Genomic DNA, 15,892 nt, shown 5'->3' on the forward strand with positions numbered 1-15,892 from the left:
ACAGCCTAACAAAAATCTTTCATTCATCTGCAGTGAGGTACACTTTCTATAAACAATTGTTTCCTTTAATCATTTGGTGGGTGGGGAGAAATAGATACCAATTAGCCATTTTTAATACTGTGTATCTTCAAATTAGAATTTTTGAAGTCTTACTTATATCTATAGAATGGCAGAAAAGGAGAAACTTCATACAGTTTACTTCTTTGGGCAAGCAAAGGCAAATCCCTGTCTTTTTGCCTCTGAACTCTATCCCATTTGCTGTCAAATACCTTTTAAAATTAATTTAGCTATGGTATAGTCTCTTTTAAGATTTAGATAGTTAATAACAACAAATGACTATGGTTCATTAATTTGTGATTCTTTTCTTTCTTTTTTTTAAAGATAGTGTTTTTGGAAGAAGCATCCCAACAAGAAAAACTGGCCAAAGAATGGTGCTTCAAGCCATGTGAAATAAGAGAACTGAGCCACCAGTAAGTCAGAGCCAACATTTTCCCCTTTTACTTGATGCTGTTAACTAGTCTCAAATGATAACCTGTCTTGAGAGACAGAGAGGCTTTTTTTTTTTTTGAAGGATGAGGTGGGAACGAGAAGGTAAATAGAGAACATGGAGCTGAAAGACAGAAACTTTGAAAACTAGAGGCTGCCATCATTCATTTACTTCTTCAGCAAATATTTGTTGAGCTTATTATGTGTAAGAATAGGATCTGGAGGTGAAAATGATCTACCGAGCCTTGGTCCTCACTGGGTTTACGGACCATGGGGAACAGGGAGCATAAACAAGTGCACAGATATGTAAGCATGACAGTGAAGCCTTCTATAAAGGAAGTAACAAGGGAGCATGATAGAGATAAACTAGTGCGGTGGAGGGGAGTTTGGGGAGGAATAACTCTGACAGTGTGCTTAGGGAAGACCTATTTCCAAAAGTGCATTTGAGCTACGATTTTATGTTCCAGCTACTTTAGTGGTTAATATTTGTGCCAAATGTGTTTCCTGTTGATTGGTCTACTCTCTTCATAGCCTGGGTGATTTGTCTTATAGAAATGGGAATACTTCTTTTAAACTCAAAAGATTTTGTCTAGTTTCAGGCCAAATATGTTTCCAAAGTCAATAAAAGTTCCAAAGTCAACCAAAATCATTTTCATTCTAAAAACACTTTTATAACTTGGGAAGTGGCTTTAGAGTAATGTAGTGGGAACACTGAATTAGGAATTAGAACACCTGCCACGAATCCTCACCCTACAGCTCTGCAGCTGTTAGATGGAAAGCAAGCCACTTCCCCTCTTTGAGCTCGTCTCCTGGGCTGTTGGCAAAGGATTGTCCTAGATTGTGGTAGACACCTTGTCCACTGCAGGAGGACTGTGAATTGGGTTCCTCCTTAGGCTTTGAGGCAGAGGAGCTGGCCACAGTCCAGAGAGATGGGGTGACTGACCCTAAAGTTTTGTTGCATTTATACTCACATCTCCTCCTCCTTCCCTCTCTGTGCTGCCTCCCTGTTGGCTTAGAAGCATGTGGCCAGTGGGCATGCAGATGAGTCCAATGGGCATGGAGGTCATTTTAGGCACCTCTGCTGTTGCCATCTGTTTCCTCTGCTAGATTTTCTTGAGAATATATGTTGAGCAATAACTGACATTTGTAAGTCACCTTCTTGCGTTGCTTTGTCATGCAGGATTAGAAGGTGGCTTGGGAGTGGATGAGATGGAGGTTGGGAGAGGGTGGGAGGATGGTGGAGTGGCTGGAGGGTGAGGAGTGAGGTGAACACATCTGTGGGTCTTCATATCCTTTTGTCCCTCTTTACGAGGCTGCTTTTGGAGTTAAATCCATCTAACAAATTCATATTCCAGGAGACCTATAAGCACTACACACAGAAAAGTGGGAAGGTAAGAAAAAATGTGAACTTTGGTGGAAGACTAAAATCTTTGAAGAAAAGTTATATTTAAAATGCAAAGTGATTTTTTATATCAAACCTATAAGATAGGTACAGTTGAATTTCTTCAAGTCAGGATTAAAATACATGATGTCTCTGACAGTCTGTTTAATAGAGTCAGTGTACCTACAGGTATCTCAGCACCGTGTGGATTTTTTTTAAATGAAAATTACAGCTGGAGCACTCTGAGCCGTGCTTTGATAGGAGTGGATTAGACTATGACCATGGACCAGAGAGAGGTTGACAGGGCCAGGATTAGGGTGAGGCAAGTGAGGCATTCGCCTTGAGCACAGAATTTAAGGATGTTGGGGAGGGCAAAAAACTTACTAATCAAGATAAATAATACTTTAATGCAGTATTTTTAAAAATCAAAATTAATACAAAAAACCCACAATGAACAAAATACCAAAATTTTTAATAAGGTCAAGATGTTGTTGTTTGTTTCACACCCTTGCATTTTTGTGCAATGAAAGAGTGGTTTTCAAACAGCCCAGGATTCCCAGGCCCTTGGGACCATTGCATCCCCAGCAGTGCATGTTGATGAGGGTTGCCAATAGTGTGCAAGCAGACTGAGTAACTTAGGCTATTATATAGAAGGTCATGTGTTTTGATTGTAGGGCTTTTTCTAGCATTTTCCACTTGGTTAAAAGACAGGTGGATGTTCTGACACGTGTATATAGGGGCACATATTGTTCTTTTCCCTCAGGTTCTGATACAGCCTAGGCAGCACTGTAAGTTTGGGATGTGAAGTTGATGGTTTTTATCTGGGGAAAGTTGAGATTTTCTAAGGAAGTTAGGATAGTGATTAAGTAAAGTGAAAAGAGCAAAGTGGAAGAGCAGAAGGAGAAAGGAGAGCTTTTTCACCTTCTCCTGCTTCAGGCTTCAAGCCCCCCTGCTTTGCCTGCAGTTTGACTTTTGATGGCAACCATTTAGCTGCAAGTGATATCTTGAGTGGAGTTCTAAGCCTGGCTGGGCCACTCATCATCCTCAAGCTTCCTTTGTTCTTTCCGTAGATGAGTAGCTGGGCTCAGTGACCGCTAATCTCACGTGCAGCTCTGACGGTCCACACACTCCTGCCTGTACTGCTATCTGTAATAATCCTGGAATATAATTTTGATTATGTGAATGTTTCTATTAATAAGCATTTCATAATACTTCCTGTTTCCTAAAAAGGATTGCTAGGCTTTCTGGATGAAAGTTAAACTTCTGATACAGTAAATCCTTGCTCCCTGTCGCCTCTGAAGACTTTGTATCCTGTGTTATCTCCTTTACTTCTTTCATCTCTGGTACCTTCAGAATATGCTCAGGTTTCTCCTACATGGAAAACAAAAAGTGACTTTCACTCTTCCCCTACATTACCATTCTAACTTTCACTACCGAATAGTTTTTGCCCAGTACTTTCTCTACACCGGTCTTTCCTGTTCATGGCTCTCTCCTCAGCACCTAGGACAGTAACTAAAACATACTAGGACTGGGTAAGTACTTAGATAGTAAAGGACTGAATCCATGTGAAATCAGGTGTCTCCCCAATCATTGTGTGGAAATGAGAGCTCACAGGGTCTGGACTCTTGCAGTCTTTAACACTGGTCACTGTCCTGCACTCCTTCCCTAAATTGCTGTCCTCAACACCTCTCCATCATAGGTCTCTATCTTCCTGACAATGATTCTGTCTAGATTGAACACGACCTTCTCTTCCTCAATCCTGCTCTTTAAGTGGAGGCTACTGCTCAAGGTTTAGTTTCATTCTTTCTTCCACAGAAATCTCTGGCACCACCAACTTCTAGGGTTACCTAATCAGGGGAGACTCTCAAATCTGAATGCCATCTTTAACTCTGTGACCTCTTATCCCATGTGTTCAATTGCTTTTTGGAGACTTGGAGGTCATAATTTGACTGTAGGCTTAGTATGACATTGTCCCTCCCTGAAAGTGGACTTTCCTTTTAAATTCTCTGTACTTTATGTCATTTATTCAGCATCACATGCTCAGAAACTTACTCTGACTCTTTCCTCTGCTACCTAGAGCTAATAAAAATCAAGTTCTTTCTCTCATATTTATCCTTTTCCTTTATTCAGAAATGCTCTCATGCTTGAGAGATTGAAAGAGTGTCCCCACATGTGCCTGCCACCACCAGATTCAACTTCCTAAACCTGGGGTTCAATATGTCACAGTTCTGCCAAAGAAGATAAAAAACAAAGGATCAAATATTCTCATGATCCCCTCCCTCTTGGCTACTTGTCTTATTTTTCTTTGGATTCAAGGTGTAGCAGAGTTTCTTAAACATAGTAGATACTTGGGAAATATTATTTGATTGAACAATTCAACTACATGAAGAAGTCACACTGCCATTCCATGTTATGATGGTGGGGACAGTAAAAGCCCCAAGGACTGAAGTGTTCTGGAGAGGTCAGTGACTGACACCGAAGAGGAATCTGTATTTCCTTCTCCCTCTCTGCATGCCCCCACCTTGTAGGCCCACTTACTGCAGCCTTCTTGACGTACTTGTAGGTTGTCACTGCTTTTCATTTCCAGAGTGAATGAAAAATTCAGAGGGTAGTGACCAAGAATACTGAGGCTACTGCCTGGGTTTGAGTCTAGGCTCTAGAGCTGAAGTTGAATGATTACTTTTTTCAAGCTATTTAAATTTCCTGCGCTTGAGTTTACTCTTGTGAAGATGGGGATTACAATACTACTTCTTAAGTTTGTTGTGAGCATTACATCATCATCACAACTAATTTTTTTGGTGCTTTCCATTATCTAGGCACTGTTTTTGCAAATATTAACTCAATCCTCACAACAGCCCTACAGTGAAACTACTATCTCCGTTTTATGTAAGGGGAAACTGAGTCACAGAGCAGTTAAAGAATATGTTGAATATCCCACTGCTGGTTTACGGTGGGATATAAATTCAAAATCAGGCAGTATCAGTCAAGAATGTGTATACTCAAACCCTATAATAAACCGCCTTCCACAAATAAGATGATGTAAGTAGAATGCTGTGCCCAGTGGCCAGCATGTCCGACTTCAGTAAACATTACCTGCTGTCACCATCATCATTATCATCTTCACCACCATTCCTAGTTCTCATTTTTAAAAAATAAAGCATTTATAGATACCCGTGGCTTTATTTATCTTCCATTTAGGTGGTATACATTTGAATTGGTACTATATGGGATTCTTTATTATGTCCAATTCTGAGTTCAAGTTCCTTACGTATATAAAAATGTAACTAATATTTCCTTGCGGTGATGGTGGTGGTGGTGGTGCATACTGTATTTTAACAAATATCTGCTTGGATGCAATTAGACACTTAATAGACACCAGTGAACCAGATTATTTCTTTTTTTTGATTATTTCTTTAGAAAAGCTTTAAGTATCTATTAGCATTGGGCTGCCTCAATTCTGTGGGCAGTGCCTCTGAAAACTCTAAAAAACATCGTTCTAGGACTTGCTAGAAGTAGGAACAGAAATAGGAAAATTGATGGGTGGAACAGTGGAGTGATCAGAAACATCTGGAGAGTGGTTGTCATAGCACTGCATCTGTATCTTCACTTAACTGTTTATACCACTCACCCACTGACACTCTCATCTTCTCAGATTGCCCTTCCCTAACCAGCCTCAGTTTGCTCTTGTTGCTTCTGTTTCAGAACTCAGCCCCTCCATCACATGGGACAGGACTAGATTTCTTGCAGTCAGCCAAGGCCAAGATGACCACTGGGACTAAAATTGTGGCCATTCTGTTTCTCATCATCAGCCATCCTTAGTGACTTGTGTGTAATTCCTCATCATGGCTCTAGAAGTTTTGGCCTCCTCTCTCACCTTTGCCCTCTGTCTTACAACCCCCAATTGTGAGAACAAAGTCATACGATTAAACTGTAGCTTCACGCATTTCTTGTGCAACGACTGCTTTGCTTCTGCTCAGTGCTGTGGTTTTTCCTCCTTTCATGATCTCTGGTAAACTTTACACCAAGACATTCCAATTTAGGACTGTTATCTCTCCTAGCAGAGTTTCATTTTTATTTTCTGATCTCTAAATAATAGAATAATTTACATTCATCTGATTGCATTGGCTCTAAACCTGGGTGGAGTAAACAGTTAATCACTGTATAGAGAAAATGTGATTTAAAGGTATGGAAAATGACTAAAGATGTTATTAAATTCTTTTCTCCCTATCTTAATTTCCAGTGAGTTCTTCATGCCTGGGCTGGTTGATACACACCTCCATGCCCCTCAGTACTCTTTTGCCGGGAGTAACGTAGACCTCCCACTTTTGGAGTGGCTGACCAAGTACACATTTCCTACAGAACACAAATTCCAGAGCATCGACTTTGCTGAAGAAGTATATACCAGAGTTGTTGTAAGTATCCTGCTTATGAGTATTGGTGCATTGTGTTCAGTCATCTATAGAAACATCCATTTCTTGGGGGCAGATTTAAGTTATTAAAAATAGGCAGTTAAGGCTATAATAGACTGTACAGACTTTTTCAGTTCTTTCACAGCTCAGTGAGTTTGTGACCACTTCACCTACATAGCTAGCCACTAGCAAAGAGACAGCTTGAATCTAAATCCTCAAATCCCCTGGGTTCTCATTACTCTCATTTACTTCTCTGTTTACTTTACTAAATTTGGGTTTAATGCATATGTGTGTTCCTTTACTCTTGCCTATCCACACTGCTGTTCTAGGTACCATATGGAATAGCTGTGTAACCTTTGGAAAGTTCTGTGACTCATTTTCCCCATTTGTAAAAAAATAGGGATAATGATAGTACCTACTTCTTAGGATTGTTATGATAATTAAGCAAGTTAATATTTGTTAAGCTCTTAAAATAGTGCCTGACATATGTATTTGCTTTACAAAATACCCAAGGAAATCTAAAATTAAACTTTCAAGTTACAGTGAGAAGGGTATCACATTATTTTGGTAGCTTCGAAAGGAAGGAAAATAGGATGGTCCCCTGTTGCAGGGCGTGTGGGAATGTGATGAGCATTAACCCAGTAGAGGGAACTATGGAGCTAGTTCAGTCAGAGAACAGTGGCTGTGGTGTGTGCCAACTAAAGGCCCTGAAATGTCCTTCCTTCCACTCTATCAGGAAAATCAGTTCCCTTTATTCTACTCCAACCCTATGCCCAGTCCACTCAGCAGCCAGAAATAACTTCTGCAGCTGAGAATTAAAGCTGCAAATACCCTATCTGACCACGAACTCTTGTCATCTAGCATACTTAGTCTGAACATTCCTGCATTTTTATTGGACCCATTGATGGTTTTTCTCTTAAAGTAATGGTGTGAGGGTGATAATATTATAAGCCTTATACAGTGACCTAGCCACCCTGCCAGTTTCCCAGATCTTGCATCATCCAAGTCTTAAAGAGTAAAAGCAAGTGCTATCTTTTATATACTTGCCTTGCTTACTTATAAATTCAGTGTAATTGTGGACTTTACTTATTTAGCACGGATCCACATGACACCAGGAAAACTGAGAAGGACTAAGGCTGTGTTGGAAGTTGCTAGTGCATTGTGTTAATGAATTGTGTTAACCACATCAAATCTTTTTATTCTCAAAATTTATTTACACCTTGCATTGTTCTGAAAAGGGTTAGAGATATCTTAAAATTGCATGTATACAAGAGAAGAAAATGAGTCATGAAATCACGGCAAAGGAAAAAAAAGGAGGAAAAATAAAATAAAGCCAAGAGGTAAAAGTATACCATGGGGGTCCATGCACTTGTTAGGATTTGTCACACATTTGGCTTTAACTGACCCAGAGAGGGAAATCAAAGTATTTGATGTCAGTGAGTACAAAATAGGTGAAATAGGTGTTATTCTCTACAAGTATTTTCGGTGTACACATCCTCTGTTTCTGATTATGAGCAGGCCCATAGACTTTAAGAGTTGGATGAGCTGAGAGTATAATTGACATTTGTTTAAGAAAGTTGAGATTTGTTAACTAGAACCCGTCCCTAAGGCTGAAGACTGCCTGTGGCAATGCAAAGGGGGTGCTAAGGCAGTACCCATGAACCAAGACATTTTTTGTTTTGTTTTTTATTTTCTGCCTCAGAAAACAGTCCTGGATCTATTCTTCAACAAATGGGCAATCCAGACCCCCGAGTTTTGCACCACAGATTTTGACAGTGATAATTTAATCTGAAAGTAATTTAAAGTATATATTAGCAAACATCTCCTAAGATTGTTAAGAAAAAAATCCCAGTAAGTCAGTCTTGGAATATCTCCCTTTAAACATTGCAAACTGGGTGAGAGATTGAAGTTTCAAATAGACTTTGGACTGGAATGAACCAAAAAGACTCGAAAGTTCAGGAATCTGTATATTATATAGACTATAGTCAAGGGACTGGAGAGTAAGATTTTTGGTAAATATGCCAAGACAAACTGGTTGCAAATATTCTCCTGGATAATAGAATGAATATGCTTACTCTATGGGGTTGTCAGATTCAGCAGATAAATTCAACTAATTCCAAAGAGGTGTCAAGTCATTAAAGTACAGGTGAAAAGACAAGGAGTCAGGCCACTCTTTTCCCCTATTTTAGCTCATGGAAATTGTATAACCTGTTAAGGGACCTGTTGATACTGGCGTTGAAGCTCAGTAGTAGTTTGCAATCTATTTTGAGCTCAAAAGGCTTGGTCTCAAGAACTGACAATTCTTATCAAGAATTGAAAGCAGGGGAAAGGTTGGGAAGCACAGCCAATATTTTGATGTTATTCCTGATAGATTTCTTTATAAATTGGAAAGTCATCATTAATGGAAAAGCCCTCTCAAAAGCTTATGAGAAACTAGGGTGGAACAGGTTCCCAGAAACCCAAACATATAACATGCGAAGAAGAAAAGTAGCTGCATTTTAGACGGCTTACCTAGTAAGATTTTTCAGCCAAATGCTTTCCTTACTTTTTTAACTACATAAGTCACACACATGTGGCTGAACGCAGTGGGAACCAACAGGAGTAGCTTTGGGGGTTCTTTCTTCTCTCCCTCCTTCCCTCTCTTCCTTCCTTTTTTTTGCCCTCCTCTATGGGCTCTCCCTGTCCTGTCCCTTAAATGTAATTTGGGCCAATTCTTGAGCTTTCTAGTCTTTCTAGTTTGTTCCAATCCAATTTGAAACTGCAGTTTCTCATCTAGAAGCTTTTCTGTATGAGAAGCGTTTTCCCCCCTGACTCAGAGGAAAGACTTGCTGTTGGTGTCTGGGTAGTACTTCCATTGTCATTGTTGCTAATTAGCTGAAATTTTCCATTTTGATCTCTTCTTCAAGCCCCTGTTTTAGAAAGGTGTTTAAAGTGTTGAGAATTTAGAAAATGTCAGATTACACTTCTGTTTTAATTTTGAGTTTCATTTTATTTTGCTTAGTAAATGTAACTTGTGTGGTTATTTTTCTTGGGAATTAGTTCACTGTTATTTTATGACCCAATAAAAGGTCAATTTTTATGATTATTCTACACATTTTTAAAAAGACTGTGTTTTCTCTGTCAATATGACTTTTTAAAATATCTGTTAGATTAGGTTGTTGAAAGTGTTAAACAAGTCTTGTATCATTTTCCTCTATAGTCTCCCACATAATAAGACAAGAAACTTAAATAGTCTTCCCTTCAAGATGCAGCCCCCTCACCATGTCCTGTGTTACATCACGTGAGATTTTAGTTCCAGTGCTTTTTTTTAATTTTGCCATCTACATACATTTAATTTAAAATGTTTTTTTTAATTTAATTTAATTTTTTTATACAGCAGGTTCTTATTAGTCATCAGTTTTATACACATCAGTGTATACATATCAATCCCAATCTCCCAATTCATCACACCACTCCCACCCCATCACTTCCCCCCCTTTGGTGTCCATACGTTTGTCCTCTACTTCTGTGTCTCAATTTCTGCCCTGCAAACCAGTTCATCTGTACCATTTTTCTAGGTTCCACATATATGAGTTAATATACGATATTTGTTTTTCTCTTTCTGACTTACTTCACTCTGTATGACAGTCTCTAGATCCATCCACGTCTCAACAAATGACCCAATTTCGTTCCTTTTTATAGCTGAGTAATATTCCATTGTATGTATGTACCACTTCTTCTTTATCCATTCGTCTGTCGATGGGCATTTAGGTTGCCACCATGACCTGGCTATTGTAAATAGTGCTGCAGTGAACATTGGGGTGCGTGTGTCTTTTTGAATTACGGTTTGCTCTGGGTATATGCCCAGTAGTGGAATTGCTGGATCATATGGTAATTTTATTTTTAGTTTTTTAAGGAACCTCCCTACTGTTCTCCATAGTGGCTGTATTAATTTACATTCCCACCAACAGTGCAAGAGGGTTCCCTTTTCTCCACACCGTCTCCAGCATTTGTTGCTTGTAGATTTTCTGATGAAGCCCATTCTAACTGGTGTGAGGTGGTACCTCATTGTAGTTTTGATTTGCATTTCTCTAATAATTAGTGATGTTGAGCAGTTTTTCATGTGCTTCTTGGCCATCTGTATGTCTTCTTTGGAGAAATGTCTATTTAGGTCTTCTGCCAATTTTTGGATTGGGTTGTTTGTTTTTTTAATATTGAGCTGCATGAGCTGTTTATATATTTTGAAGATTAATCCTTTGTCCATTGATTTGTTTGCAAATATTTTCTCCCATTCTGAGGGTTGTCTTTTGGTCTTGTTTATGGTTTCCTTTGCTGTGCAAAAGCTTTGGAGTTTCATTAGGTCCCATTTGTTTATTTTTGTTTTTATTTCCATTACTCTAGGAGGTGGATCAAAAAAGATCTTGCTGTGATTTATGTCAAAGAGTGTTCTTCCTATGTTTTCCTGTAAGAGTTTTAGTGTCCGGTCTTACATTTAGGTCTCTAATCCATTTTGAGTTTATTTTTGTGTATGGTGTTAGGGAGTGTTCCAATTTCATTCTTTTACATGTAGCTGTCCAGTTTTCCCAGGACCACTTATTGAAGAGACTGTCTTTTCTCCATTGTATATCCTTGCCTCCTTTGTCATACATAGGTACATTGTTGACCATAGGTGCGTGGGTTTATCTCTGGGCTTTCTAACTTGTTCCATTGATCTATGTTTCTGTTTTTGTGCCAGTGCCATATTGTCTTGATTACTGTAGCTTTGTAGTATAGTCTGAAGTCAGGGAGTCTGATTCCTCCAGCTCCGTTTTTTTCCCTCAAGACTGCTTTGGCTATTCGGGGTCTTTTGTGTCTCCATACAAATTTTAAGACTTTTGTTCTAGTTCTGTAAAAAATGCCATTGATAATTTGATAGGGATTGCATTGAATCTGTAGATTGCTTTGGGTAGTATAGTCATTTTCACAACATTGATTCTTCCAATCCAAGAACATGGTATATCTCTCCATCTGTTGGTAACATCTTTAATTTCTTTCATCAGTGTCTTATAGTTTTCTGCATACAGGTCTTTTGTCTCCTTAGGTAGGTTTATTCCTAGGTATTTTATTCTTTTTGTTGCAGTGGTAAATGGGAGTGTTTCCTTAATTTCTCTTTCAGATTTTCATCATTAGTGTATAGGAATGCAAGAGATTTCTGTGCATTAATTTTGTATCCTGCAACTTTACCAAATTCATTGATTAGCTCTAGTAGTTTTCTGGTGGCATCTTTAGGTTTCTCTATGTATAGTATCATGTCATCTGCAAACAGTGACAGTTTTACTTCTTCTTTTCCAATTTGTATTCCTTTTATTTCTTTTTCTTCTCTGATTGCCGTGGCTAGGACTTCCAAAACTATGTTGAATAATAGTGGTGAGAGTGGACATCCTTGTCTTGTTCCTGATCTTAGAGGAAATGCTTTCAGTTTTTCACTATTGAGAATGATGTTTGCTGTGGATTTGTCCTATATGGCCTTTACTATGTTGAGGTAGGTTCCCTCTGTGCCCACTTTCTGGAGAGTTTTTATCATAAATGGGTGTTGAATTTTGTCGAAAGCTTTTTCTGCATCTACTGAGATGATCATATGGTTTTTATTCTTCAATTTGTTAATATGGTGTATCACATTGACTGATTTGTGTATATTGAAGAATCCTTGCATCCATGGGATAAATCCCACTTGATCATGGTGTATGATCGTTTTAATGTGTTGTTGGACTCTGTTTGCTAGTATTTTGTTGAGGATTTTTGCATCTATATTCATCAGTGACATTGGTCTGTAATTTTCATTTTTGTAGTATCTGCCTGGTTTTGGTATCAGGGTTATGGTGGCCTCATAGAATGGGTTTGGGAGTGTTCCTTCCTCTGCAATTTTTTGGAAGAGTTTGAGAAGGATGGGTGTTAGGTCTTCTCTAAATGTTTCACAGAATTCACCTGTGAAGCCATCTGGTCCTGGACTTTCGTTTGTTGGAAGATTTTTAATCACAGTTTCAATTTCATTACTTGTGATTGGTCTGTTCATATTTTCTGTTTCTTCCTGGTTCAGTCTTTGAAGGTTATACCTTTCTAAGAATTTGTCCATTTTTTCCAGGTTGTCCATTTTATTGGCATAGAGTTGCTTGTAGTAGTCTCTTAGGATGCTTTGTATTTCTGCGGTGCCTGTTGTAACTTCTCCTTTTTCATTTCTAATTTTATTGATTTGAATCCTGTCCCTCTTTTTCTTGATGAGTCTGGCTAATGGTTCATCAATTTTGTTTATCTTCTCAAAGAACCAGCTTTTAGTTTTATTGATCTTTGCTATTGTTTTCTTTGTTTCTATTTCATTTATTTCTGCTCTGATCTTTATGATTTCTTTCCTTCTGCTAACTTTGGGTTTTGCTTGTTCTTCTTTCTCTAGTTCCTTCAGGTGTAAGGTTAGATTGTTTATTTGAGATTTTTCTTGTTTCTTGAGGTAGCCTTGTATAGCTATAAACGTCCCTCTTAGAACTGCTTTTGCTGCATCGCATAGGTTTTGGATCATCGTGTTTTCATTGTCATTTGTCTCTAGGTATTTTTTGATTTCCTCTTTGATTTCTTCAGTGATCTCTTCATTATTTATTAACGTATTGTTTAGCCTCCATATGTTTGTGTTTTTTACTTTTTTTTCCCTGTAATTCATTTCTAATCTCATAGCATTGTGGTCAGAAAAGATGCTTGATATGATTTCAATTTTCTTAAATTTACTGAGGCTTGATTTGTGACCCAAGATGTGATCTATCCTGGAGAATGTTCCTTATGCACTTGAGAAGAAAGTGTAATCTGCTGTTTTTGGATGGAGTGTCCTATAAATATCAATTAAATCTATCTGGTCTATTGTGTCATTTAAAGCTTCTGTTTCCTTATTTATTTTCATTTTGGATGATCTGTCCATTGGGGTAAGTGAGGTGTTAAAGTCCCCCACTATTATTGTGTTACTGTCGATATCCTTTTATAGCTGTTAGCAGTTGCCTTATGTATTGAGGTGCTCCTATGTTGGGTACATAAATATTTATAATTGTTATATCTTCTTGGATTGATCCCTTGATCATTATGTAGTGTCCTTCCTTGTCTCTTGTAACATTCTTTATTTTAAAGTCTATTTTATCTGATATGAGTATTGCTACTCAAGCTTTGATTTCCATTTGCATGGAATATCTTTTCCATCCCCTCACTTTCAGTCTGTATGTGTCCCTAGGTCTAAAGTGGGTCTCTTGTAGACAGCATATATATGGGTCTTGTTTTTGTATCCATTCAGCAAGCCTGTGTCTTTTGGTTGGAGCATTTAATCCATTCACGTTTAAGGTAATTATCGATATGTATGTTCCTATGACCATTTTCTTAATTGTTTTGGGTTTGTTTTTGTAGGTCATTTTCTTCTCTTGTGTTTCCGACTTAGAAAAGTTCCTTTAGCATTTGTTGTAGAGCTGGTTTGGTGGTGCTGAATTCTCTTAGCTTTTGCCTGTCTGTAAAGCTTTTGATTTCTCCATCGAATCTGAATGAGATCCTTGCTGGGTAATCTTGATTGTAGGTTCTTCCCTTTCATCACTTTAAGTATATCATACCACTCACTTCTGGCTTGTAGAGTTTCTGGTGAGAAATCAGCTGTTAACCTTATGGGAGTTACCTTGTATGTTATTTGTCGTTTTTCCCTTGCTGCTTTCAATAATTTTTCTTTGCCTTTAATTTTTGCCAGTTTGATTACTATGTGTCTTGGCATGTTTCTCCTTGGGTTTATCCTGTATGGGACTCTCTGCACGTCCTGGACTTGGGTGGCTATTTCCTTTCCCATGTTAGGGAAGTTTTCGACTATAATCTCTTCAAATATTTTCTTGCGTCCTTTCTCTCTGTCTTCTCCTTCTGGGACCCCTATAATGCGAATGGTGTTGCGTTTAATGTTGTCCCAGAGGTCTCTTAGGCTGTCTTCATTTCTTTTCATTCTTTTTTCTTTATTCTGTTCTGCGGCAGTGAATTCCACCATTCTGTCTTCCAGGTCACTTATCCGTTCTTCTGCCTCAGTTATTCTGCTATTGATTCCTTCTAGTGTAGTTTTCATTTCAGTTATTGTATTGTTCATCTCTGTTTGTTTGTTCTTTAAATCTTCTAGGTCTTTGTTAAACATTTCTTGCATCTTCTCGATCTTTGCCGCCATTCTTTTTCCGAGGTCCTGGATCATCTTCACTATCATTATTCTGAATTCTTTTTCTGGAAGGTTGCCTATCTCCACTTCATTTAGTTGTTTTTCTGGGGTTTTATCTTATTCCTTCATCTGGTACATAGCCCTCTGCCTTTTCATCTTGTCTATCTTTCTGTGAATGTGGTTTTTGTTCCACAGGCTGCAGGATTGTAGTTCTTCTTGCTCCTGCTGTCTGCCCTCTGGTGGATGTCTACAGTGTTTTAAATTTGGATCCTCTGTCTTTGTTTTGGATTTATTTTCTTAGACGATGATAATCTTTTCCAATAAGGTGGGTGACAAACAATCCAAATCCTTGAACTACCAAAAATGGTTTTACTTTTTTCTGACTCTTGAATGATGCACTTCAGCTATAGAGAGAATTCTCTTTAAAATGATTTTCCCACCAGCATCCAATGTGCTGATGTAAATCTGATTCTCATTCCCTTCTAGCTAATTTGCTGGCCTTCAGGATTTTCTTCATTCTTGAGGTTCTGAAATTTCACTTAGAGATCTGTTTTTGTTTTTGTTTTTTTCAGTCCATTTTCTTTAATATAGTATTACTTCTGTTCTGGGAAATGAATTTCCTTCTCTCTCTCTCCTTCTTGTGCATGCACGCTCAATCATTTTCTCTGCCACCCCCCAACCCCATTTCCCTTGCTCTTAGTATATTCTTCCCTCCAATCTGTTCTTTTTTTCAGCAACTCTTCTTAGAAAAATAGTGAAACTTCTGTGTATACTTTTGTGCTACATTCTTAGAGAATGCCAGTGGCCCAACTTTGCAAGTTATTAATTCACTCTCACTGTTACAGTAGCCTGTTCCTCTGTCAAGGAGACTATGTCCTATTCTATGCACGTAACAATGCTTATTTTAGATCATTTTATGCCTCTTGTTGCTTTAGTAAGTCTGATTCCTCATGTGTTCATTCAACAATATTTACTAGGCACACACGAGGATCCAGGCACTTTTCTGGTTGCTGGAGATTGAATTTGATGCCTCTGTCATGGTTTTAACTTTTCTCTTGGGTGTGTGATTCTGGTAGCAAGCTAGTACATCCTTTTCTATAGGTGACAGGCTATATAAACATCCTTTACTTGCAGCCAGAAATACTTTTTTTCATGTGCAAAGTGTCTTAAAATTTGAGAAGACTGACATAAAAATCCAGTTTTCCTAATTCTCTTGCCCTTCATTACTAACTGACATCACTGGTCTCTCTTTTTTGTTGTTGTTTTTTTAACAGTTGGCTGAAGCTGAATAGAGGCTGCTAGGATACAGCATGTTCTTCCCTATTACTTTAAGTCCAAATTATTTTCCTCCTGCAGACATTTACATTTCTAATCCAACCCCATTCTAGACAAGAGTCCTCTTATTTCACAAATGAGGAAACTGATGTTGAGGATATAAAGCAACTTTCTCAA

The 15,892-nt window shown here is 38.2% G+C and overlaps 1 protein-coding gene across 1 annotated transcript in view; it reads left to right on the top strand.

The window, feature by feature from the left end:
* GDA (guanine deaminase) overlaps window positions 1-15,892 on the top strand; it is a 122,479-nt gene that overhangs the window by 49,564 nt on the left and 57,023 nt on the right. The window contains exons 2-3 of the mRNA XM_059926464.1: window positions 382-470; window positions 6,108-6,279. Coding sequence (XP_059782447.1) covers window positions 382-470; window positions 6,108-6,279 — 261 coding nt within the window. The remainder of the gene's footprint in view (window positions 1-381; window positions 471-6,107; window positions 6,280-15,892) is intronic.

The sequence above is a fragment of the Balaenoptera ricei genome, chromosome 6 (genome assembly GCF_028023285.1).
Source record: "Balaenoptera ricei isolate mBalRic1 chromosome 6, mBalRic1.hap2, whole genome shotgun sequence".
Classification (NCBI taxonomy): domain Eukaryota; kingdom Metazoa; phylum Chordata; class Mammalia; order Artiodactyla; family Balaenopteridae; genus Balaenoptera; species Balaenoptera ricei.